The sequence below is a fragment of the Triturus cristatus genome, chromosome 6 (genome assembly GCF_964204655.1).
Source record: "Triturus cristatus chromosome 6, aTriCri1.1, whole genome shotgun sequence".
Lineage (NCBI taxonomy): Eukaryota > Metazoa > Chordata > Amphibia > Caudata > Salamandridae > Triturus > Triturus cristatus.
In genome coordinates this window covers 822,301,093-822,327,538 of record NC_140589.1, presented here as the reverse complement: position 1 = coordinate 822,327,538, position 26,446 = coordinate 822,301,093, and the positions used below count along the sequence as shown (strand labels likewise).

General features: G+C 46.2%; 1 protein-coding gene across 1 annotated transcript in view; it reads left to right on the top strand.

Moving 5' to 3' along the window:
• ACTN2 (actinin alpha 2) overlaps positions 1-26,446 on the top strand; it is a 266,246-nt gene that overhangs the window by 197,089 nt on the left and 42,711 nt on the right. Inside the window, exons 13-15 of the mRNA XM_085611425.1 lie at positions 8,039-8,147; positions 10,871-11,011; positions 14,538-14,720. Of these exons, the coding sequence (XP_085467551.1) occupies positions 8,039-8,147; positions 10,871-11,011; positions 14,538-14,720 (433 nt within the window). The remainder of the gene's footprint in view (positions 1-8,038; positions 8,148-10,870; positions 11,012-14,537; positions 14,721-26,446) is intronic.

Sequence of the window (26,446 nt, the reverse complement as noted above, 5' to 3'; positions counted from 1 at the left end):
GCTCCCAAAAGTGCTCCGAAAAGCGGATTGCATGGCGAGCACGCGCACAATCATGCGCATCGTGCCGCCATGCAATCCGTTTGGGATCGCACTTCAAAGGGTCCGCTCCCCCGCCTGGAATGCGCTCCCCCGCCCCCGTCAAGCGCGCGCGCCACGCTCCGCCGGGCTTGTCTTGTTGTACTTTCACTTTAGATCGTATTTTAGCGACAAGTTAGAATCCCCTTCTTATTCGCTTAAAGTGGCTCACACATTTTTTTCGGTTAATATTTAGGGCTTTTTCCCACACAGGACACGGCAACATTGGCTGTTGATTTTTTACAACATTTCTTCCCTCTCTCTCTCCCCCCACTTTTCATCTCTCTCTATGTCTATACCTCCGTCTCTATTTCTGTCTCTTCATTCTGTCTTCTCTCTCTCTCTTTCTACCCCCTTTATTCTCTCTCTCTTTCTCTCCTCTTCATTCACTCTCTCTCCTTTTATTTCTCTCTCTCTCCCCTTAATTCTCTCTCCTCTTGCTCTCTCTATTTCTCACTTATTCTCCCACTTGAGCGTCATCTGCCATCCCTTATTCCATTGTTTATCTTTTCTATTTGCTTCTCCACCTTGTTCCTTTTGGACCGCCTGGTTCTACAAATCTACACAGCAGGCAAGGAGGCTTTCCAGCGGTATAATTACAGTGCAGTGTAATCCTAACATGTAACTTAACATTTGTGTCTTTGGCTGAAGCCAGGAATCAATTTATCAAACTTTTTAAAAAGCTGTTTATTCTCACACATTATATGTTACATGCATGTATTTTAAAACAACAGCATTTGTTATTCCCTCATGCACTGCTGTCTCCTGAAACAAGCAGCTGATACAAGACAGGGCAACATAAGCAGAGGCATTTAACAATGTAATAAAGTATTAATTTTTCATTCCATCGATCCATACACAGTCAATCTTCCATTCACACTTCTGCGCATTCATCTTAGTTAGAGTCCCTCCCCTCCTTATTCGCTCTGAGTGGCTCACAAATTATTTACTGTTAATATTTATGCCTTTTTTCCACACAGGACAAGGCAACATTGGCTGTTGCTTTTTTCGCATCACTTCTTCCCTCTCTCTCTCCCCCCACTTTTTCTCTCTCTCTCTCTCTCCCCCCTCTCTATTTTTCTCTCTCTTTTATTCCGTCTCCTCTCTCTCTCTCTACCCCCTTCATTCTCTCTCTCTCTTCCCCCCTTTTCTTTCTCTCTCTTTCTCTCCCCTTCATTCACTCTCTCTCCCTTTATTTCTCTTTCTCTCTCTCCCTTCATTCTCTCTCCTCTTGCTCTCTCTTCTCTCTCAATTATTCTCCCACTTGAGCGTAATCTGCCACCTCTTCTTCTATTCTTTATCTTTTGTATTTGCTCCTCAAATTTTCTCCTTTTGGGCCTGCGGGTTGTACAAATCTAGACAGCAGGCAAGGAGGCTTTTGCAGAGGTATAATTACAGTGTAGTGTAGTCCTAACATGTAACTAAAATGTGTGTCTTTGACTCAAATCACAAAACGATTTATAAAGGTTTTCCATACCTATCTATTAACACACAATATTTGCTAATGGGTGCTTTTAAACACACTCACAGCGTTCCTGCAGCAAGGTCGCGTAACCATTATTTAATGTTTGTTGTTCAAGCATACAGACAGCGCGGCTTGTTTGCAATTACAATTAGAAATGCTAAATTAACAAGTGTCAGCAGGAAACAGACCAGAGGCGCCACTGGGGCACAAGCCAGACAGAACCATCCTCCTTGATTGCTGTTTCCCCTCAGCGGAGACTTTGTTTACGATTACTTCCAAACATTTTTATCCCCCATAAGCCTGTCCTTTCTAATGGTCAATCTTTAACACAATGTTGTTAGCGGGACGTAATTTTATCCACAGTATGGGTAAACGCGTGTAAAATGAACCATAAAATATATTGATGGATTAAAAAACACAAAAAACATGTAGAAAGGATTCGTTTTTCACATGGGCACGGCTATTATTTAATTAGGACTTTTGGATTTACTGTGCCACTTTTTACATTACGTTATACCTTGTGCTTTCTCTGGTTTTTTGGGGTGGTTGGAAATATTGCTTTGGTGGTTTGCTTTCACCTTATATCGCTATTTCGCTTATATTTTTAGTCACAAGTTAATTAACTGTATTTTTGTCTCACCCTGATTAATCAAGCAAAGGACAAAGCAAAATTGGATGTTACTTTTGCCGCGTTACTTCTTCACTCTATTTCAACCCCCCCACTCTCTTTTTGTCTCTCTCCTTCTCTCTCTCTCAACTCTCTAATTCTCTCTGTTCTTCATTAACTCTCCTGTCTCTCTCTTTTTTAGCCCATCATTCTCTCTCTCACCCCTTTCTCTTTCTCTTTCAAACCCCTTCATTCACTCTCTCTCCCCTTCTTTCTCTCTCTCTATCCCCTTTATTATCTCTCCTGTCCTCTCGCTCTCTCTTCTCTCTTACTCACTCTCGCACTCTCGCTCCACTTGCCATTCCCTCTTCTATTCTCTCTCTCTCTCGTATTTGCTCCTCCGCTTTCATCCTCTTTAGACTGCAGGTTGTAAACATTTACACACCAGACAAGGAGTCTCTCAAGCGGTCTTATTACAGCGCTGTATAGTTATAATCATTAAATAACAGTTTGTTTTTTGCTCAAAGCAGTAATCTATTTAGCAAACTTTTTTTAAAAGCTATCTATTCTCACACATTCTATGTTACATGGGTGTATTTTAAAACGACAGCATTTGTTATTCCCTCGTGCACTGCTGTCTCCTGAAACAAGCAGCTAATACAGGACAAGGTGACATAAGCACCCTTCATTCTATGTACACCCTTTCTCTCTCTCTTTCTCTCCCCTTTAGTCACTTTCTCTCCCTTTCTTTATCTCTCTCTCCCCTTTATTCTCTATCCTCTCACTCTCTCTTCTCTTTCAATCACTTTCCCACTTGACATTCATCTGCCATTCCTTATTACATTGTTTCTCTTTCGTTTTTGATCCTCCATTGTGCTCCTATTTGGCCTGCAGAATGTAAAAAACTACACAGGAAACAAGGAGACTCTCCAGCGGTCTCATTACAGTACTGTGCAGTTATAATATATCACTCTGAGTTTAACCACAGCATCACTCAACACCACAATTACATCACTCAAGACCACCACATCATCACTCAGGACCACCACAAGCATCACTCGGCGCCACAACAATAGCACTCAGCACCACAACAATATCACTCACCACCACAACAGCATCACACTGCGCCACCACAGCGTCACTCTGCAAAACCACAGCGTCACTCTGCACAACCACAGCATCACTCAGCGCACCCAAAGCATAACTCAGGGCCACCACTGCATCACTCAGCACCACCACAGCATCACTCAGGACCACCACAGCAACACTCAGCGCCACCACAGCATCACTCAGCAACACCATAGCATCACTCCGCGACAACACAGCATCACTCAACAACACCACAGCATCACTCAACACCACCACAGCATCACTCAGGGTCACAACAATATCACTCAGTGCCACCACAGCATCACTCAGCACCACCACAGCATCACTCAGCACCACAACATCACTCAACACCACATCAGTATCACTCAACATCGGATTTGTAATAGTACACAACCACATCATCATCACTCAGCAAAACCTAAGTATCAATCAGCATTACCTCAGCATCATCTCAGCACCAGTCACCACCACCACCACCACTACCACTACCACTACCACCTCAGCATCACTCAACACCACCAAAGCCTGCTCTCGGAATCTGGCATCTGTTGATTCTCCCCTATCGTCTAACCGCTGCTAGTGTTATAATACAGGTACTAGTTCACAAACTTCAACCGCCAATTGTTTATGCCGCCAATTCATGTATACCCCCTAACCCTGGACCAACGTCCAACCCATTTACGTTGAATTTACTCACGCATGGCATTTGAGTGTGGAGTTCTCCCCACTTTTCTGTCTGGCCCTCAGTCACCAATAACCCACCTGGCATTTAACACAAAACTGAACACAGGCTGGTAAGGACTCATACTTACCTGATCTGTGGATGATCATATAAACCTTTATATAGCTTTATCTTAACAAAGAACGTGAAAGCACCTGGTCTGTAAGCACTATTTTCTTTAATGAGTTTCTACGACTGCAGACACGACATGCTTTCCTGCAACATTCAGCGCGCCATGCACGCTTTCACTTTCTAAGCAATAGGTCTCGTATTTACAAGGGTTTGAGCTATTGGCATTTTAAATGACAATGCCTTTTATTTATGTGTTAATTATCAAAACAGGTAAATAAAAGGCTTTGTCATTTACAATGCCAATAGCTTAAACTCTCGCAAATGCGAGACCTATTGCATTGCAAATGCTTGTTTCACTATGGAGCTATTCCTTCCCCTAAATCTCCATTAATTACTGGGGTTTTTCTTTCGCTTTGCCAACATGGGAAAGCATGTCTTCTCACAAGAATTATTTTTACCTGTTGTACTGTCTAAGGCCATAAAATCTCTGTGCAGCCCTAAACTGAAAATTACATGCCTTTGCTTTGCAATACGTGGGTCCACATTGTAAAGATTTGCGGAGCCCAGTTGTAGGATTGTAATGTTAGCTGTTGTACATGAGCAATATTTACTAGTTTTATGTACCATAATGGATGTATTTGTAAATTATATTGGTGCAGAATAATTGATGTTTACCAGCTCAGTGGCACGCATTTTATTGACTTCAAAAGGATGAATGATTGGACCCACCAGGATTCAAACCTATGACCTTGAGGCCAAACAGAGGTTTTTCAGGTGGATGCATCAATCAGTCCATCAGCATCCAGACTTAGATAGCCAGCCTAAACCAGTATGTTTTTTAGGATCGGGTCTGCGACCGTTAGTGCATGCGGTCACATAGGTACACAATTGTTTTCAGTAAAGAGCATGAAGACCGCCCATTGCTTACCATTGGCTGGTTTCATTTTCACTCTTCTTTGCTGTCTCCTAACTGGCCAGCGCTGGCCAGATGTCACTTTCATTCATCTCCATGGAGCAGGGACCAAGCAGAGATTGATTCAACTTAATCAGTGCCTGTCCGCTGCTTTTAACGCAATTGAGGTACTATTTATTCCTCCCCCCTCGAAAACCCCCTGCTCTGCCTGGTACTCCTTCTCTCCTCCCTCACAACTCCCTCGTGTTATTTTCCCTCTAACCCCCTCTTGTGATCACTGTGGTTAACACAAGGCGTATCCTTTCACAGTAACTTCCAGTTTGTTGCACACAGTGAAACTGCAGTTCATGTGTTATTAGCCCAGTTTGCCCAGTCACGTAAACAACCTATTTTGTAAACTGGAAAAGATATTTAACCAGTCGCATCTTCTCTCCTTTATGAGTCAGTGTTCCCAACTTGACATTATCGCGTTGGTATTTTTTTATTGCATCAACCCTACTTTTCCAGTTCTGGGCACACATATCATTCTGCTAAATCACCTCAGTTATATCCTGCTGCACTAACTGCTGAGACCCAAACGCAGTTTTTGCAATGCACCCAATTCCTGCAGCACTTCTACAGTTCCAGTACTGGAGTGCAGCCAGCGCCACCAGTAACCCCCATTTACAAACTGCAACTTCCCTGCTAATCCAGGTCTAGCAGTACAATGTATAGTGGTGGGCCTTTTTAGGGCCCTGAATAAAGTCACTCATACCAAGCATGTGAGTCAAAGAACTGCCACGTCTAGCAGACAGCCCTCCTATTAATTCACACCTGCACATGAGGACGCTAGACTATACCATTGTCTGGACGCCCCCAGGCTATTTAATGACCACAATAGATAACAAATCCCCCCTTCGTGGGATACCCAATGCGCAAGCTAGTTGAATGTTACTGCCTGGTAGAGAGACTGTCTGGATACTAATACATTTCACCCAGGGGTGTGGTGAAGTGCCCATCAAACCCAGATTATTGCTATATTTTGCTACCTAGCAGCTATCAAAGGGGTCATTAGGTCAAAGATTACCAGACAGCACAGCTGTCTGGTTTGCTAAAGACATCTATGGGACATTCAGAAAGCTTCCCTGGGAATGCATTCCACCCACTGCTCATCATTGTTTTTGTACGTCACATTTGTTTGCTTTCTATTTGCTGCCTTTACTTATTTTAGGCTGTCCTGCTTGAGTTAGTCCATCCCGTAAAGCATAGCCTGGTTACCAGAACTCCTTATATTCTTCTTCAAAACCGTCCACAAGTGCTCACTTTCTTTAAACTGGTCTTTAAATTGTGTCCTAATCTTGTCACATTTGCTGTGCATTCAAAGACAGAGCTCAAATGTCAGGCACTGTCTTCCGAAGGAGCTTGGTGTTTACTTATCTTTCTCTGACTTCAAAGTGAGAGAATTTATCAGGGGCGGCTCCTCCACAATGGCAGAGCGTCGCCCCATTGGCTCACAGCCAGCAAGTGAAAAATAAAACGATATTCTATCATCGTTTTATATTTCACCTGCTGGCAGAGTCAGCGTGCGTAGGGGTGGCGGGTCGGGCGTCATGAGAGAGGGAGGAGGACTGGTTGTTACACTTCTTTAAGTTTGCATGTGTGTTTGACCCGCCGTGTCAGCAATTATTTCACGTGTCAGAATACACGCTCCCTGTGCTATGTCACACCAAGGCATCTGGCATACTTAGTAAGAAATACTGGGTCCCCTCACGTGAGGATGGTACTCAACAGGAAAATAAGAACAGCTGGGTCCATCTCATTTACAGAGGTGACATGCTTCATCAGGGGCCCCTCCTCGCTGTGGGGGGTTTTCCCTGGTGCTCTTTATAGAGCAGTGAATAGTGTGCCTTCCTAGCATCCAAATCTCTAGGGGACACTTAGTTACCTGCTAAAATGTGTAGGGTGACTTATAAGTACTTTATCATTCACTCCCTATCACATGATTAAAAACAATGTACTTCGGGGTCATCGTGATGCAGGCCCCCATTGTGCATCTACGTGTTACCCCCCCACTCTCACTGGCCCTGGCAGGTGTGTGGCTTTCGTCAGGACAGGTTGGTAACCTAACTTCCTAACATGAACCCTAGCTGGTGTATATGAATAATGAAGTCTGTCCGTCGTGAAAGGATGGAACTCCACCGTGTCGTCCAGTGCAGCCCGCATTGGACCTTTTGACCTGTTAAAAAGACAATTCAAAAGGTACACTCATGGTCATTGCGGTGTTCGTTTTATCTCAGAATAATGATAATTGACTTGTAGTTATCAATGCAAAGTACATTAAGTTTGCCACTGCGCACAGCAAAACATGTTCCACCACACACATTTGATTTTACCCACCACGATAAAATACAATTAATCCGGAGTCGGACATTCAGTTTTTCTTTGTTGTCTTGTTTTATTCTCGTCGATCCGGGCTCAAATTAAGGTCACATGACTTTAGTCGTGACATGCCTGCGCCCCCTACCCCGTATCTACACTTACTCCTTTCCCACCTCTAACTCGAAATTTACAACAGTAGAAAACCCACCATATTGTCGGTGTGCCCTCTCGTTTACACCCTTGTAACAGCAATATATGATTGTAGAATTCACTCATCCCGACACACGATGTGAATTTCAGTTTATCAAAGCATATTACTGTGGTTTGAAGTATCACTTTGATGCCCACAAATATCTGTGAATCAGAAACATAATTTGGTATTGTATCACATGCTGCGGGTGACATTGTATGTTTGTTTGAATAATACATAGGGCCACTGTTTACAGTACCTTATAGCCTCCATTGTAATGATATTCAATCAATGGTACATTGGTGTGGTGTTTTTTTTTATTACAAGGCAAAAGGGGAATAAGAGACATATAAATCATCATGCTTGAGTATTAGGCTGACCAACATCTAATCAGAAAACAATTGTTACGTTTGCAGAAGTGGGTGTTTCTCGTTTTAATTGTTTACAGTCCAGTGGGCCTACTGACCGTAGCATTATTGCTGGTGTGTTCTTCATGACACTTGATGATTACTCGTTTCTTCCCCCAGTGAACTGGACTACCATGATGCTGCCACAATCAATGAAAGGTGCCAGACAATCTGTGACCAGTGGGACAGACTTGGGACGCTGACTCAGAAGAGGAGAGAGTCACTGGAGGTAGAACCGTTGGGCAAGAGAAGCTTAAAAATAAATACCTGTCTTCCTCCTTGATAGTTACTTTTGGTTCCTAAATGATTTTCACCAACAACTTTCAATCTTTGACCGCCAGCCTGAAATTCAGTTTCCTATGTTTCAGCATATATACCCACTTTAGGGCATGTTGCCCACCCACCAATATTTTTCTCCCACATTAATTAGGCCTTCTCCACACCCCTCTGCATTTGTCCTTGCACTCCTAAAAATGGCCTTGGGAGCCCCCCACTTACCTTGCAACTGTACCTAGCAGTGAGTGCTATTCGTTTAACACTTCCACCACTCGCCAATATTCCTTAGGGGACACACCACTTTTTACCATATTCATCCTTCTCCCAGTTGACAGGCATCCCTGAGCTAAGGTTTCCTCCTTATAGGTTTATTGTTCCCATACTCTTATCCGTTTTAGCAGCCGTTGCCTTTAGTTCAGGCCGGTAACATTATTCTCACAAACACTCTGCTGGTTGCATGTCTGAATATTCAGTACCACAATACTGTCCTACAGCAATATCAACAGTAGAATATCAAATACCACTACATCATCAAGGTACGTTTATGTAGGTATGTGTAGGTGTAATATTACTAGCGTCACATCAACTTCCCTTGAAAATCCAGATATACACAGACTTACCTTGAAGATGGGTAGAACTTAACAGTAAGCAGTTGTGCGGCCAGCTAAGAACAGTAAATCAGCACTTGACTATACATACTGACATTGAATATGTCCAACAGTTAGTATCTCCGCAGGGCAATATAAACTCCTCAATGTTGTGGTATTACACCTCTGTGCCACACGCGGGGGTACACAAACCACAATGTTAAGACGCATGGGTGGCTAGGACTCGCACAAGATTATTGAAAATGATCACCAGCACTTGCTGGAAGTCTGCTATATTGACTTGCTGAATCAAAGTATGTTCTCGTCTGTGTTAGTCGTAGTGGGCACATACAGTGAAACGGTTGGGGTGCTGTCATTTTGGTATATCTAGAAATATACTTTTACAAAGCAAGACATATCCACGTCAGCTTGTCCCATAGACACTGGCTGATCATTTGAGAAGCACAAGTGGAATTTCATGCTTATAGTTCCATCTTGGCTTCTTGAGGGTCTGGACAGCCATCTCAATCCGTCTGTTTTGTATAAACTCTAGCTGCTACAACCCTGTCACCACAGTGGAGGAAGGGCCTACTTTCATTAAAACCCTCCATCTCCACAGCTGACCATGTGATGAGGGGAAAAAGGAGGGAAGGGAATGGGTGTGGGGGATTTACCTTCCACACCTACTGTGGGTGTCTTTGAGAAGGTAGGGTGTGTTGAATAATGTAAGCATGCTCAGTCCTTCTAGCACATCTGCCCTCTTCCTCCTGATCCCTTCTCATCCCTCTTACGCCTGTTGACTCTGGAGCTCTGTTTCTATAACCTACGCTCAATGGCCATCAAACATACCCACATTAAAAAAATTGTCTCCAATAAATGTTGGTGGACTGCTTTTTGTATGATTGTTCATGAGGTGGAGGGGTGTTAGGAGACTGCAGTATATTTCAGTCCATCATGTGCCCATGCTTTCTGAATCAACTTGTGATTTAAGACTTCAGGTCTTTGGCACCCTCAGCTCATCAGTAATGATAGTGTTAAGAAGTTATATCCACACGAAAGACTGTAACTCTCGTTTATTACCACATCTCCTCCATTACATATCTCTGCCTGGTGCTTGACAGAGTTGAATCATATCACCGTCAACATTCTCTGGCAAGCTCACAGCCTAACTGTAAGGATACACCAACTGGGAGGAAAAGGAAGGTTCCCAGGGTATACAGGGAAATACCATAATGATAAGAGAGAAAATACACACACACACACACACACATATATATACACTAAACATAACATAATGTATAACATATTACTTAAGCAAGGAGGTAAGAAATTATAACAGAAAGCATGACTAGATGACTGTGAAAAGTAGTCATTTCTCACCAGGCCTGTAAGTGAGAAAGACTGTTCACAGTTTTCCCTCAGCTCTGGCTATCACGCCTTTGGGTACCGGTTATGCTAACAGCATCTGCATGGCGCTGTAAATGCCACCAACCTGTGCTTTTAGACCTCATTGTACTTTTTGTGAGTCACAGATATGATTCTCGCTCTTAACCAGGCTTGAACTTTGAGAAGAATGAAAAACGACAAAAACCCATAAAAATTAATCTGCAAAGGCAATTAATTTTTATTTTCTTGCTCATGCGGTTTTTACAGCTCTCTTCAGCCAGACTTAAAAAAGAACAATTTCTTCATATTTAAAGCAAAGCAAAAGAGTATAATATGAACAATGTTAGTCTGCCTAATACAGGATTATATAAATGGAAAACTAAGATGACAAGGAAAGAAACGTGCTGAGGTGCAAGTTTTAATCATAGTAAAATCACATGAGTATCGTGTAAAAACAACTAAAGTGCATATAATTGAAAATAAAAAGAATAGTAGTACAATACAAGTGGTTTAATAATAGAGTAAAAACTTCATCTCACATAAAGACGTATTCACAGATGTGTCATGAGAGCACACTAATTGTCATTTTATCTTAACCAATGTAAAATTGCTATACATTGTGATGCACATTTCATATTTTTACATTCTTGCTAATGAAGGAGTTGAACTGTACTGAACTGTGGCCTGTTTCCATTCTCTGCAGAGGACAGAGAAGCTACTTGAAACTATCGACCAGCTCCACCTCGAGTTTGCCAAGAGGGCGGCCCCCTTCAACAACTGGATGGAAGGCGCCATGGAGGACTTACAAGACATGTTTATTGTTCACAGCATAGAGGAAGTTCAGGTAATTAACGCAGCCGTTTTTATTATAATTCTAGTCATGAAAAGCTACTGCAAACCTTAAAATAAAGGAATCTCTTGTGTTTTTTGGTCATCGGTCTCTGACTGGTCCTGGCTTCCTTACAGTAAGAGAGTTTTGAGGTTGTTTCTGAAATTATTGTAGTTTTTCTTCCTTCTCAAGACATGAGGAAAACTTGATCATTTTGGTGTATTACAAAAAGTAACCAGCGGTGCCCCCAATTTTCTGTGGATTCCTTATGTTTTACAGGTCGAATTGTTTTTCAAGGGATTTGTACTGTTTCTTAAATTTGTTTATGTGTGTTGTAAATAGTCTTATGTATTTTTGGAATTTCCAGGTCATGTAATGCATACAGAAAGCAGCAATGTAATGCCGCCCCCTGCAGCCCATGAGGTGCAGGGTGGCCGTCAAACCTTCAGGCCCCCGACAATCCTGTCAGGGGCTCCATCATTTTATGTAACACCTCTGACAGAAAGGCCCCAAACATATCTACACACTCTGCCCTCATGCCTTACTTTTAAGGTCTATACATCAATCGCAGTAGACAGTCTTCGCACCAAATACTCAGCTCTCACCCAGAGTCTTAATGTAATAGTGCCGCTTATATAAGTTAGCCCTCATCTAGCTACTTAGCACCTAAATAGCTAAAGAAACGGATCCAGTTCAGTAAAGGAAAACTTTATTTTCCAGAGTGGCAGGAACAGGACCAGCATATCCTCTTTACATAGCAACAAGGCACTGCTCAGAGGAAGGTATGGACCCAAAATATCATCTCACGGAAATATTGTGCTCTAAATATCGTGTAAAAGATGATCACCCCATTGTAGTTAACTTTCTATAACGACATTTATTGCTCAATATTTCTGTCAGAAGATATTTTTGCTAACAGGTTTCGTTGTAAAGGCATGTTTGGTAAAGGGATATGCGTGGTAAAGATCACTTCCCTCTCCCCGACCTGAGCCCTAAAACCTGATACTCCAGTCCTGCAATCCAGCACAGCGCAGCCCTAAAACCTGCCTTGAGTCCCCACCCTGAGCCCTAAAATCCGGTCCCCTGCCCAAAAACCTATCCCAACCGCAGCCCTCCGAGCCCTAAAATTGATCCTCCACCCTGAAAACTGCCCTTTCTCCCTCAGCCCTGAGCCCTAAAACCTGGCCCCCAGCCCTAAAAACTACACCGACTCCTCCCGCCCTGAGCCCTAACACCGTCTCCCAGCTCTAATAACTACCCTCCCCCCAAACCCGGCCCCAGCCCCAGCCCCACTTACCAAGCCACGTCCCGGTCCTTTCTCTCCCGTTCCTCTCCCCTCCATCCGCTCTGCATTTAGACCACTGACTGCCTTATCCAAGCATCTGCGTGGTTCAGGCAAGCGTTATTCCACTTGCGGTGAAACTACACACGTGGCTAAGGCCACATTGTAAATACCGCTTCCCCACAGCGCAGGCTAAACCACCAATGAGTTGAGGACATATATTTGCTATTGTGGGCGTAAGTCCGGCCAGGGTTGGTCCCTCTATAAGAGGAGGAAAGGCATCAGCCTTGCACCATCACTGGTGATGCAAAGTTCTACCAAAGGCCCGAAATGTGATGCTTTCTCAGTTATATAAATTTGCTAGGAGTTATATGTGTATGTATCAGCGGCCGGATGAAAGCGGTAGCAGTAGTAGCGAGGAAGTGGCAGACACCTGGCTAGGAGTGTGTAATGCAAGTGACAATCTAACAACAAGGAGGAAGTCCAAAGAAATACTTGTGTTTCACAAAACAGCAGTATAAGATTTCCTCTTGTCTCTACAGATAGTAAAGGGCACATGTTTCAACCTGGGTAAATTTTTGAAAACAATTGCCAAATTTTTTGTATGTTTTCCCCCCAAAAAATGATCTCTTCCACGATTAAAAAAACAAAAAGATACACTTATAAATTAACTTTTTTCATCTTTTTGGGGGGAGTCTCGACCTGTAGGTAACAGAGCTCTTTACACGAGCACACATTCATTTTTGTTAGGCGCGAGGAGATTAAATGATTTGCCCAGAATCACAGGATGTTGAGCGTCCCTGCCGAGACTCGAACCCGGTTCCCCAGCTTCGAGGTCGACCGCTCTAGCCGTTAGTCCATATCCTCTCCCCTATCTTTGAATTTGTCTACGTATAAATTCCATTTGCAGCATCTGCAAATAGATTCTGTCCAAAATGCCTACTGTTCCTGTGAATCGCATACACGTTAATGAATATTGTATCCTGGGGACCGATTGGAGAAGAGCTTTGGGGCACGCTGGACGTTTGCACCTGTTTTTGTGCACCACAAGGCACTTTCAAATTACGGAAGGGGCCGCAGATGTTTGGTGGCTCCTCCTATAACACAGATCGTACAGGTCACGTGTGCATGGTATGCCTGCACATTCTCAAGTGGCATTCAGTCATTATCAAGGGTGTGTGGTCCATGAAACTGGGATCCGCTGTGGTCTCTGCCCCCACACCGTGTTACCAATAGGGGCACAGCTGCTAACGGGCTGCCAGAGTCACACTGTGTGTGCATCACATATTAAGTGGTGGCATCCATTAGTACACCCCTTTGGATGCCTCCAGGCATACCCCAACAGGCAGGTGCCGTCAACCCTTGCTCCCGCCTGTAGGGAGATTCCTGATCCTGCTGAAAATCCGGCCCACTCCCCTGAAGTGGAAGTCGGACTGACTGTTTGAAACTACGGGCCCTTGTTTTGCTGCTGGCCTGTACCCACTGCAGTTCTCAGGTTGTGTCTTCCTTTGCCCTTGCGCTGGGCACGGCACATTTTTAGGTTGAGCATTACCCACTACTTTTCGATTTTTCTAAAATTAAATGTATAATATACTCACATATAGAGGTTTCCAGCCAACACTCTTGATCCGTTTGGCTTGTTATCTTGTTATTCGCATTTATCTTTTGCCCGCTATAGCATACGGCATGGGGAAGGGTGTCAGACTACTGCAGCCATTTGCTGACGTCACTGTGAGTGGCAGTATTCTGCTGTTTCACAAGGAGCACAGACACACAAAGTAGTTCCCTTTAGTGCTAGGAACTACTAATGACAATGCATGCTTTTTGATACCAAAAAATATATTTTTGCTTTTACCCAATTCTTTTTCAAGATTATTGAGGGCCAGGCAGCTTCCCAACAATACATTTTTTCCAAAACTGCGACACAAAGAAAATAAGCATTAACAAAGCTAAAAGACTGGCGGCCAATGTGCATACTTGTTTTTTGTAATTCAGAACACGGCCGTGCTCTATGGCGGGCACAGTCAATAATGGTGGTCCCAGCACAGAACGCGACCATGTGCTGAAGTAATGTAACACCTCAGGTGCAATCTATACGTTTTTACCATAGAAATGTTTGTGAAATGTATTAAAATCCACAAGGGTAAAACCTTAATTTCACAAGCAATAACTTGCTCTAATGTCCATGAACCTATGTGAATCATCTCCATGTTTTGAGTTGTTCATTGTCTGTTTTTTTCTTTCAACTTCTCCATGTAGAATTTGATCACAGCCCATGAGCAGTTTAAAGCCACTTTGCCCGAGGCGGACGGCGAGAGACAGGCCATTCTATCAATCCAATCCGAGGTGGAGAAGGTTATCCAGAGTTACAGCATCAGGATCACTTCTAGCAATCCTTACACCAACCTCACGGTGGACGAAATCCGCACAAAATGGGACAAGGTACATCTGTGTTAACAGCCTAAAGGAAGAGCGCACTTTCCACTTTTCTGAATTCATCCATTGAATTTGCACGTGTGCAAACTTTGCTGTGTTTACATAAAATAAATTCTGCGCACGAAGACTGCATTGCCTACCTACCTGCACCAGGTACATTACTTCCCAAGCCCCAGATACTGCAGCACCTGCATCTTGGACATTACTGCCCAAGTCCCATGTACTGCGGTGCCTGCATCTTGGACATTACTGCCCAAGTCCCAGGTACTGCGGTGCCTGCATCTTGGACATTACTGCCCAAGTCCCAGGTACTGCGGTGCCTGCATCTTGGACATTGCTTCCCAAGCCACAGGTACTATGAAACTTGCATCTAGGACATTACCTTCATCTGGGACATTACTTCCACAGCATAAAAGGCTTACTTGAATTCATTTTAATGAATATGTACTCACGATGTAGTTCAGATTTTTTTTTTTTTGCATATTTATATAGCACGACCTCGACCCAAAGGTATTGGAGCGCTTTACATAGCACCGTAGTTACATTACACATTCAGGCACGGGGAGATTAAGTGATTTGCCCAGAATCACAGGATATGGACGCGACCTCGAGGCTCAAACCCTGGTTTCCTGCACCAGAGGCGGCAGCGCAGCCGACGGACCACATCCTCTCCCCGGATTCAACCGGCGGGAAATATACTACATCATTTCCCCCTTGAAAAATCGTTCAACTGATACAATCAGACTTCAATGCATTCATTGGCTCATATTGTTACACCTAAACATTATTATTCCACCCAGATTATACTCGGCAATTAAATTGTCTCACATAATATTATTATATTCTGATCATTCACAATGCCCTTAGAAGTTGGGACAGAAAGGCTCCCATGCAGTGGAGAAAAAAATACTTTTAATTTAATTCCTTCTACAACGTCTCAAGAATATTCTATACCCTTTCTGGGTCCTCTTACTTGTGGATCTGGTCCTTGTGTCTTTCTTATGCATCGGAAGTATAAACATATCTATTAGCAATCAAAGACTCCATTTTCAGGTCTTCTCTGCCTACAGAGCATGGGATGTTGCTGCACAGAGGTATTGTTTACCGGCTTGGAACCCACCCATTGTTTACCATTCTCTGGCTTCATTGTCACTCTAAGCCTCCTAATTGGCTAGCGCTTCTCGATGCCACTTCCTGGTCAACAGTTTGAGGCAGCAACCAAGTACTTATTGATTTACTTTTATTAGTGTTCTTCCGCTGTCCATTTGTTGTTCGCAGGGCTTCAGGTACTATTCTATTAATTTTCTTCCCCCGCTGCTTCTTTCCGTACCACTTCCCTGTGCTTCTTTCCCTCCAACCCCCTACATTGTGTTCCTTCCTCCCGTTCAAACCCCCACCAGTGTCCGTGTTGCTTTATCCCTTTCACCGGCAACCTCCTGTTGTCGGTGTTGCCTTACATACCACCAGTCATAACAAAAAAAGTGATATGACACAGCCTACAATGGCCACGTCATAGCACTTTTTCTTAATAACTATTCCATTTCCTCCCATGTTGTCCACTGCCTACCTCTCAGGCTCCCTCCTGTTGTTCACCTTGTCCAACCCCTGTCTCCCAGAAGGTAAAAAAGTGAAATGGCGCGGCCAGCGCTAGCTGTCTCATAGAGCTTTCTTTAGGTTTCGCCTGGCGTTAGCAGCGCTGCCCTCGCCATGCGAAGGCCTCTTGGAATCAGTACGGTTTCCGAAGGGGAATTGAAGCCTCGCCCCTTCTTTCCATTGGCTTGCGTCATAGCTTATGCTAAACGCAGCCTTTCTATTGTGAGGGATGCTTTTTAATCCCTCCTTGTTGCCGCTCTGTCCGCTTTTAGGCCCGCTCACAACGACTGGCTCTTTTACTGGCGGCGTGACACTCTGTCCTTCATTACTCCGTGTAGGCACTTTGATTTTTCACTACGGAGAAAGCGCGATGTTAAACATACAAAAGAGAACACATGCTTACTCTAAAAACTGCCCAGCTCGATGTTTTCAAGCGATAATTTGAACCAATGTGCACATTATTGTGACCCGCATTCCACTGATTTCGTCCACGAGTCATTTGCTCATGCCGAGTTTTGCAGTAAATATCAAACTGCATTTAAGCAAAAACAAACTGTTTACAATCTCTCATATCATTTAGTGGCACAGTTGTTAGCCATACTTTATGCCATGCGTGTGACCGTATAACGGCCGCACTGCGCCCATTCCAGGAACCGTACCATATTTGTGCATCTGCATTACTAGAAAAACAGCTAACAATCGTCGTATGTGGTGGTAATTGTTGGCCGCAGTTTTTATTACATAATCACACTTGTACAACTCCCCCTGACACCCCTTGGAGGCCGTGGTCATAAATCGTTGTCACACATTATTACAAATGTGATGTCACGCATTGTCAGCTGGACATCATAAATCATGGGCCATAAATCATTATGCATCATAAATCATTCTGCCACAATTGGCCCTTACTTTGTTGCCATGAATCACTCTGCCTGATCCCCATAAATCAGCAGCCCTACATCATGGGTCGTAAATCATTGGTCATAAATCATTCTGTCAGCAATTACTTCTGCAGAATGGCATCCTGTTCGTATTGTATCTGCTTAGAAGCCCAGCCGTTTTTGGTCCAGGACTTCTATGTATCATTGAACAATCCGTGTGACCCAGTTTAAGCTCTTTAGCCCACCTTTTAAGTCGGAGTGGAGCAGCCCGGCCTGGTACACACTTGATGCATCTCCTTTGTTATTTCCCCCAAACACCTCTTCCCTCCTAGTGAGTGACTATCTACCCCAGCCTGCCCGGCGCCCCTTCCCTGGGAGGGGCTCTTGCTGCGTCTGAGAGAGGTGCCTGGCGACCTCTCCCACTGTGAAGAAGTGCACTTGTGCTCCGGAAGTGCGCCCATGATCTGCCGAGAAGTTCCACCTGATTGATTGACTAGAAAGCCACGCAGGGGGCTGCCCTCAAATGCTTCGTTCTTGGAAGGGAGAGGGCGGGGGCCTCAGGGCATTCCGACCTGCGGCGCTTCCCGCTGGTGAGAACCAGTTCCTGTTCCTTGTCGGGCTCTGGCGGCCATTATGGCGTCGGCCCTCGAGCCCCCTGCGGGGGCGGCCTCTGCAATAACGAGCAATTACTTCTGCAGAATGGCATCCTGTTCGTGTTGTATCTGCTTAGAAGCCCAGCCGTTTTTGGTCCTAGACTTCTATGTTGCATTGAACAATCCGTGTGACCCAGTTTAAGCTCTTTAGCCCACCTTTTAAGTCGGAGTGGAGCAGCTCGGCCTGGTACACACTTGATGCATCTCCTTTGTTATTTCCCCCAAACACCTCTTCCCTCCTAGTGAGTGACTATCTACCCCAGCCTGCCCGGCACCCCTTCCCTGGGAGGGGCTCTTGCTGCGTCTGAGAGAGGTGCCTGGCGACCTCTCCCACTGTGAAGAAGTGCACTTGTGCTCCGGAAGTGCGCCCATGATCTGCCGAGAAGTTCCACCTGATTGATTGACTAGAAAGCCACGCAGGGGGCTGCCCTCAAATGCTTCCTGATTGCCTTTTGTTTGCTGCCCAGTGTGGGAATCCAAGCTTCGACGAGACGCTTGTAAAGCGACCCCGAGCCCCGCCCCCCCACGTGCCTTTACACTAAACCAAAGTGCAAAAAGTTCCTCTTTGGCTCCTATAGCCCTTCAACAAATCCCACCTTCTGTTCCCAACCTGGGCCTAACCGCTTGCGAAATTGGGTGTATTTGCTTTACTGTACAATATTGAGAGGTGATATGACTACCACAGAGTCGCTCATTTTCGGCTTCTTATTCGTGCACTTTGAAAGCCATCAAAGCTCCTCCGTCAAAAATATCTAGCGAAATAAGCAATAAATATGCCTGCAGCAAACGTTATAAATTGATGTACACAGCATCGTCAGTGCAGTACCACGAATAATATATATTTTACCTGTGCGAACAAAAGTTTGAGTAATACTGAACGAGACCTCAGACAAAATATCCATTTAAAATACTTGAAGACTGGATTGATCATTGATGCAACTTTTTTTGGCTGCATAACATTTAAGACTATTTTTTTATATATAGACTTCTTTGCAAGGTGTAGTTCCATGCATGCATTTGTAGTGATTGCTTTGTGCCTAGGGTCTGATTATTAGCCTTGTTGCCCTTTTTTCGGGTTTTCATTGTTGTGACCAGTTGCTGGTGCTTATTAGTATTGCATACAATTAGGGTGGGGTGGGGGCGGTTTCCACACTGTTAACAGTGGTGAATACTGCTGGTATGTTTGAGAGGGAGCGGTGCTGGGTTTATTGGAAGTTGACCTCAACTTAGAACAAGCATTAAAAATGCAATAGGTCTCGCCTTTCATTAAGTTAAAGCCATTTGCTTTGCTATACAACATGGCTAAAAGATATTGACAAAGCCAATAGCTCACACATTGGCTTTGCGAATGCTTGTTAGATGTAGAAAAGCTGGAGCTGCATGCTCAGAGCATTGAGTGCAAACATTTAAGAACTATTAATGTGTTAAAAAGGACAGAAAGGAGAACCAGGCTATGCCTTATATTCAAGAACATGGATTGTTCGGCATCCCTGATCTGCATCCAATGGTGAACCGTCATCACTTTGTGCTTTTGATCTGAATTACTATTACTGCAGCCACTGTCTTGTAGGCAGAGTCTGTTGGGAAGCTTTGTAAGTCCTCCGGACACAAAACAGGCATGGTATTCATTCTGTAGAGTCCCTGTGACAAAGTAACTAATAAAATAAATACATACGCTCCCCGGTTTCATGAACTGAACTAAAAACAACCCATTGTATTGTGGGTAATTTTATGGTAATTCTGTGGATTTACAAAAACGTATGTGATTCCACACTTGAGTTGCATGCACGTAACCCCGTCCAGGCGGCGAGCACTCCCTCCCCACTCCCCCATGTTTGTTGCCATCGCTGCGCGCTTTCCCTTAATTAGCACTTGACCACTTTTTGGTGCCTGAAAAGGTCGCAGTTTTATTTTCACAACAAACATTTTGTTAACAGGAAATCTTCATGTTTCAAATTTCAACACTCATGGTCTTATTATAGTCCTTCAATGACCATGTTTCATTTTTATCCATTGTTCATCATTTTCTATTCGCATTCTGGACCCAGCCGCCTCAATTGCCTGGGAGAGGAGAGAGGGGCCCCAATCCCTGTGTTTCGATTCACGGGTCTAGGCTTCAACTTGCTACCGATTGGAGGGTGTCCCTTTCTGGGCATGCCCGGGCTGCAAGTGCCGTCCCGCTCGTCCTGTATCCTTTCAGGGGCCCTCCCTTCTCCCAGCGGTCTCTGCCGTTTGGCATCCCAAGGACCTTACTTGAGCATCTACTCTATTTTCCTGCGGCGGGGTCCTCGTCATCTTCTCCGTCTGTACCCCTGCCGTAAGGCATCCCCGGGGTACTGCGGGAGTGTCATCTTTGTTCTTTGTCTGGCGGCACGCCGCCCAATGGCTCCCCCAGTGCCCCTGCCGTGAGTCATGACAAGGACACCCTGCGAGCCTTTCATCTATCTCCTAGTAATTTTGTTCTCTACTAGGTTCCTCGTGTCAGCTCCGCTACCCTTCCCCCCTACGGCTGCGACGCCCGTATCCTTCGGTGTGGGTGGGTGGGCTTCTCTTCTTCTTTTGCGGGGGGGGAAATTCGAAATGTGGTTTCCCGGGCCGTTGGCCCTTCTTAACCCCCCCCTTGCCTATCCTTCTCGCCCCCTGATTGGGGGGGGGGAGCTTCCGTTGTTTTCGGGCCTATCCCTGCCCTCCCCGGCCTAGCCGGGTCTTTTAATTGCGGGGGGCGTGGCGTGGGGGGGTCCCGCCGCCGGCCGGCGTTTTACCCGGGCCTCGATCGGGTCCGGCTCTGCCTTCCCCGGCCCGGGTCCTAACCCCGTCCAGGCGGCGAGCACTCCCTCCCCACTCCCCCATGTTTGTTGCCATCGCTGCGCGCTTTCCCTTAATTAGCACTTGACCACTTTTTGGTGCCTGAAAAGGTCGCAGTTTTATTTTCACAACAAACATTTTGTTAACAGGAAATCTTCATGTTTCAAATTTCAACACTCATGGTCTTATTATAGTCCTTCAATGACCATGTTTCATTTTTATCCATTGTTCATCATTTTCTATTCGCATTCTGGACCCAGCCGCCTCAATTGCCTGGGAGAGGAGAGAGGGGCCCCAATCCCTGTGTTTCGATTCACGGGTCTAGGCTTCAACTTGCTACCGATTGGAGGGTGTCCCTTTCTGGGCATGCCCGGGCTGCAAGTGCCGTCCCGCTCGTCCTGTATCCTTTCAGGGGCCCTCCCTTCTCCCAGCGGTCTCTGCCGTTTGGCATCCCAAGGACCTTACTTGAGCATCTACTCTATTTTCCTGCGGCGGGGTCCTCGTCATCTTCTCCGTCTGTACCCCTGCCGTAAGGCATCCCCGGGGTACTGCGGGAGTGTCATCTTTGTTCTTTGTCTGGCGGCACGCCGCCCAATGGCTCCCCCAGTGCCCCTGCCGTGAGTCATGACAAGGACACCCTGCGAGCCTTTCATCTATCTCCTAGTAATTTTGTTCTCTACTAGGTTCCTCGTGTCAGCTCCGCCACGCTCCCTACGGTTTTTCGATCGGAGGGAGCTCCCCCCTTAGCTCGACCTAGCCTCGCGACCTACTTGCCCCCTCCTAGCTCGAATATGCCCACGATGATCCGCGTGAACTTGTCTCTTCCTATCCCCGAGTGGTGTACCCCCTCCTCCAGGTGTTACCCCAACTACCAGTTTATCGGCCCATGCTGCCTGACGTCCACCCCGGGGCCTTGCAGGCTTCGGCCCTGGTGGTGTGTAGCTCTCTTCTGGATTTTTCTATGCCTTCTAGCTTCACCCTCTCCACTATGCTCAGTGTGTGGAGCAGGTATAATGGACTAGCTTTTCGTAATTGACACTAGGGGAATTGGTTTGCCCATCTTTGCCACCAGGCTGGTTGATCGGTGGCGTGTGCCTCAGCGCAAGTTGCAGGAATATGTCGTTGTGCCTTTGACCGTAAGCGAATGGTTATGCCTCTCGCGGGCAGGGCTTGCCTGCCTCAATTCGCAGCAATCCCTCACTATGCAGACTAATTGTTTCCTTGCTCTCTGGAGCCGCACCTGTTTTCTGTCTCCAAGCACGTCTCTACTACCCTTCAGCCGCTGGGGAGGCCGTATACCCCACTTCCCGTTCGTTTACGCGGTATTTGGAGCTGTATGGTCAACATTTGCTCCCTTTACCACCTCCGCCCTGCTTTTTTCCTTAGTTCAGTCGGGCGTTCCTGCGGTTGGCCATTTTGCTCCTGTGGGCCCTGAGTGGTGCGTGCCCCGATGAGGCCTTGCAGGATGCCGCCCTCCCATCGCCAGGCCTTTTTGCTGGCATCTGGCCTTGGCTGTGTATTTGTTCCTCCGGTAATCTGGATTGTTATAGCCCCCAGGCTGTCTTGGTACCTTTCTGCTGTTTTTCTAGGCCAGCCTGGTGTACTTTTCTTACGGGGGCCCTCCTCTACCCGAACGGTAGCTCTTGTCCCGCCCTGTCCGGGTCCTGCTCAACTCGAAATGTCTAGCATTTAATATGACACCCAGAGCTGGGTTGTCCTACCCACCTCGGGAAAGCCTCGCCCGCACTGCCTGTCTGCCCCCACTATACCTGGTACCACCACTATGCTTATTTTCCGCTCTGATGTTTCTTGCCAACTTGCCTTCTATCTGCAGTGACCTGCCACTCCCAGATCTTTGTTTAGTACGAAAGAAAATCCTACTGTTTTACTTGTGTAACTGAATACCAAGGCCCTGGAACATCGTCTGAGAAAAACATCTCTCAAATATTGTTTACTGCACTATTGCCTCATTGGATGTAGGATTTCTATTAACTGCAATGGGGCCATATATATTTGTTAACCGTATCTTGCACACCAAACTTCTGTGAGATGATCCTCTTACAACGATAAGCCGGTTGCGCATCCGCTGGCCACTGTACCTCCGGTTTGTTCTAGCTAAGGAGGGTCTCTCAAGAGCCAAACCCCCCCTAGGTACCCCATGTAAGTGTGTTTATCGCTGATGGTTCGGTAACTTAAACCGGTGGTACAGGTTGCTTCTTTCTGAATGGAATTCTGTCAGGTGCTGGGACTTGTGAGGTAGTTGTGTCCTTTGTCATGCTGTGTCAAACCAGCCTCGAATTTGATTCGCTTCACAACCAGGTGCTTCAGCGCTGACCTTGTTAAGCGAGCCAACCGTTGAACCCCTCTCTTTATCTGCTGGAGGTGGATGGATTGGTTTGGCCTTGCCCCTCCGGTGGGGCAAAGCGGGGTGGGCGCCTTGCAGCATAATGCCGCTCCTGACTGCGTCGCCCTCTGTTTGAGACACATGCTTGCCTCCCCGTGCGTACGTGCGTGGTGCCCAACCCCACTCACTTTAGCTTACTGGGCTAACCGCGCAGCGGGTTAATATGCCTGCTGCAAGGCACGTTTACCAAGTACATTACAGACTGTGTATGATGTAACCGGGTCCGCCGATTACTGCTTTCGACAGATACCTCCTTTCGTTACTTGCGATTCATCCTTAAAGTCCCCATGAGGCATAGCGAGCTATTAACTTTCCTCCCAGAACTGCATAACCCCCGCCATATTCACCTTATTATCGCATCCGTTAATGTCACCACAGGGTTTTCTTATGGCTATAGATCGATTCTTATCTTTAAAGACAAGCTCCCGCCTATGCTGTTTCTTTTCGACTCTGCGTGCGTGCTTCTCCACCCTGCGCACTCTTAAACTATACTGCCTACCGGTCTGAATGACCTGTGACTCCTACCCTTTCCGTCCCTTGGCTTATGTGTCCTTTCCTAAACGCGGATTTGCTCCTATGATTGATTGCCTCTGACACAGCATTCATAACCGCTGTTCGTGACCGCTATACCATCTCCATTCCTTGTAAGTCGTGTGCGGTGTGCTCGGGCCCCTATCGTGGTACGGTAGGGCGGTGCGACCGGTGCCACCGCACCGGGTGCTGGCTTCCTAAAGGCGCCGTGTTTGAAGGTTTCCGCTTTTTAAGCACCTGCTTTACGCTTTTTAAGCACCTGCTGAAGGTTTACTCTTTTTAAGCACCATCACCTGCTGCAGCGTTTCTCAGCGTGTCTTCCCGCCGGCAATTACCCAGCCTCACATAATTGTCAAGAAAACTCGTGTGATTAATTCTCTTCTTGCCGAGAAAACGGTGCTTTGTAACATTGAGGATTTGCCTTAGGGGACGGTAGTGCAGAGGGATAACACGCCTGCTGCAAAGCGCGTGTACCAATTAGATTGCAGACTGCATATGATGGAAACCGATCAGCAGACTGCTGTGTTCCAACGAGCCATCTTTTGTTACTTGGAATTTATACCTTTAACTCCCAATATAGAATAGTGAGCTAGTAACTTTCATCCCGGAACTGCATATATCCCGCAACATATAGCTTATCAGAACCTTCATTACTGATGCAAAAGGGTTACTTTGGCTAGAAATCCCTTCTTATTATTCAATACAAACTCCCCACTATTCCGTTTGTCCGGCCCCGTGTGTATGCTTCCCCACACCAAGCGCTCTTAAACTATACTGCCTAACTTAAAGTTCTTGGTCTTGTACCTTTTAAGTATCCCCTAACTTGATGTATACCTGTAATTTAGATGGTATTTGTTCGCTGCGCCATCCCCTTCAGGATTTCAAAGAATGTTTGTGGGGATTCCTAGCGGGGGAGATCAAGGCAGGAGGCGGCAGTCACAAATCATTAAATCTTCAGTAGTGAACAGTTAGGTGGCCAGAGATGATTTGAAGTTACTGATAAGGTATAATTGGGAATCTTTACACAGCCCGTATTTGGAGAGCACGAACTTGTCTGTCCTGTCGAACAGGTCAACTTTCAGAGCAGAATACGTTCTACGTGTGGCATATTTATACAGTCTTTCAACATGAATTTTAGGGACTCACTGAGTTTGATAATGCGTAGATTCCAGTATAGAAATGTGACACCTTAAAGGATCTTCGTGCAGTAATCAATGATGGGTTACATTTGCCAGCAATCGATCCCTATCATTACGCACTCTGTGATTCTGGGCACATCGCTTAACCTTCCTATCCATATAAACAAATAATGGTGGCCTTGTGTATCGGTATATTTAGCACGATGTATTATTGTTATTCATGTCAATCTTCGCAAATCTAGTTCCCCCGGAACGCTTGCGGTGAGCTCATTTTTACAAACGGTTCGCGTGACCCCCCTTGATACGTAGTGCGTCTTCTTTAAAACTTTTCAGATGTATCCTAAACATAGTTTATACGCGAGGTTCCAGTCGAAAAGTTATGCCGGGAGGAATGTGTTTATGTTACATGCTGTTGTTGCTAGGTGCGTGGATACCTCGACCCGGAATGGGAGCAGCGCCCTCGGCAGTAAACTGGCGGCACTGCCGCCCCAACACGGAACAGCAGCTGCAGCCACCAGAAGCGTCACTTCGTTCTAATTTTTCTGCACATGCCAGCGAGGAGTTCTTTGACGTCAACGTCTCCACTGCCTAGAGGGTCACTTTTAAGAGGCGAAGCGGGGGGGGGGGCGGCGGGGGAGAGGGCAGGGGACTAGTGTGGTTAGTTTCTAGTTCTAGTGTAGTTTCTTCCCACATTGAGTCGGCCATACCCCTGCTTCGCGCAGCCCCGCTCCTTACCTTCTTCCTTTAATCTTGCTTCCGGGCTCGCTAAGGGGGCACTGCCGCCCGCACCCGTCTTCCTCCGTTCGGGGGCACCGCCGCCCGCACCGACCCCCGCGTGGTTCGTGTACGCCAGTTGCCTGCTCACAATCTGCTCCTGTTGCTCCGGGCACCGCCGTAGTGGCTCCAAGTGCCCTGGAGCCTCAGTCTGTGGTGGACCCTGCCCGTACCCTCGCCGACAGATGGGGCAGGGGTGAATGGCCGCATATTTTCCTTCCGACCAACGGCGCGAAATGCCGTGTAGCGTCCTTGCGTCCCCTTCTCCGGTCCGGTCTGTCAGCTTCCCCCGGCTTTCCTTTCTGCCTCTTCAGCTTGGATCATCCCGTCGCCTGGAGCCTGTCACCTGCAGGGGCCTTTGTCCGGCCGGTCTTTGGCGCGAAAGGTCGATGATCTCCGCTCGATCTTCTCTTCTTCTTTTGCGGGGGGGGAAATTCGAAATGTGGTTTCCCGGGCCGTTGGCCCTTCTTAACCCCCCCCTTGCCTATCCTTCTCGCCCCCTGATTGGGGGGGGGGAGCTTCCGTTGTTTTCGGGCCTATCCCTGCCCTCCCCGGCCTAGCCGGGTCTTTTAATTGCGGGGGGCGTGGCGTGGGGGGGTCCCGCCGCCGGCCGGCGTTTTACCCGGGCCTCGATCGGGTCCGGCTCTGCCTTCCCCGGCCCGGGTCCTTTCTCACGCTGACTACTGCTTCAGGAAGAAGACAGACACATTGTAGTTGGCACAGAGTAACAGCAAAAGAGGGATCAATTGAATCATCAACGTGTCTTGTTATAGGTCAGAGATTACTAGATGTTGGGCTTCTTTATGTTGTTGTGTTAAATGCTACTTGTCATCAAAAAAGTAAAATTAACACACACAAGCATGCATAAACACTCTCTCGCGCTCTCTCTCTCTCGTCTCTCTCTCTCTCTCTCTCTCTCTCTCTCTCTCTCTCTCTCTCTCTCGTCTCTCTC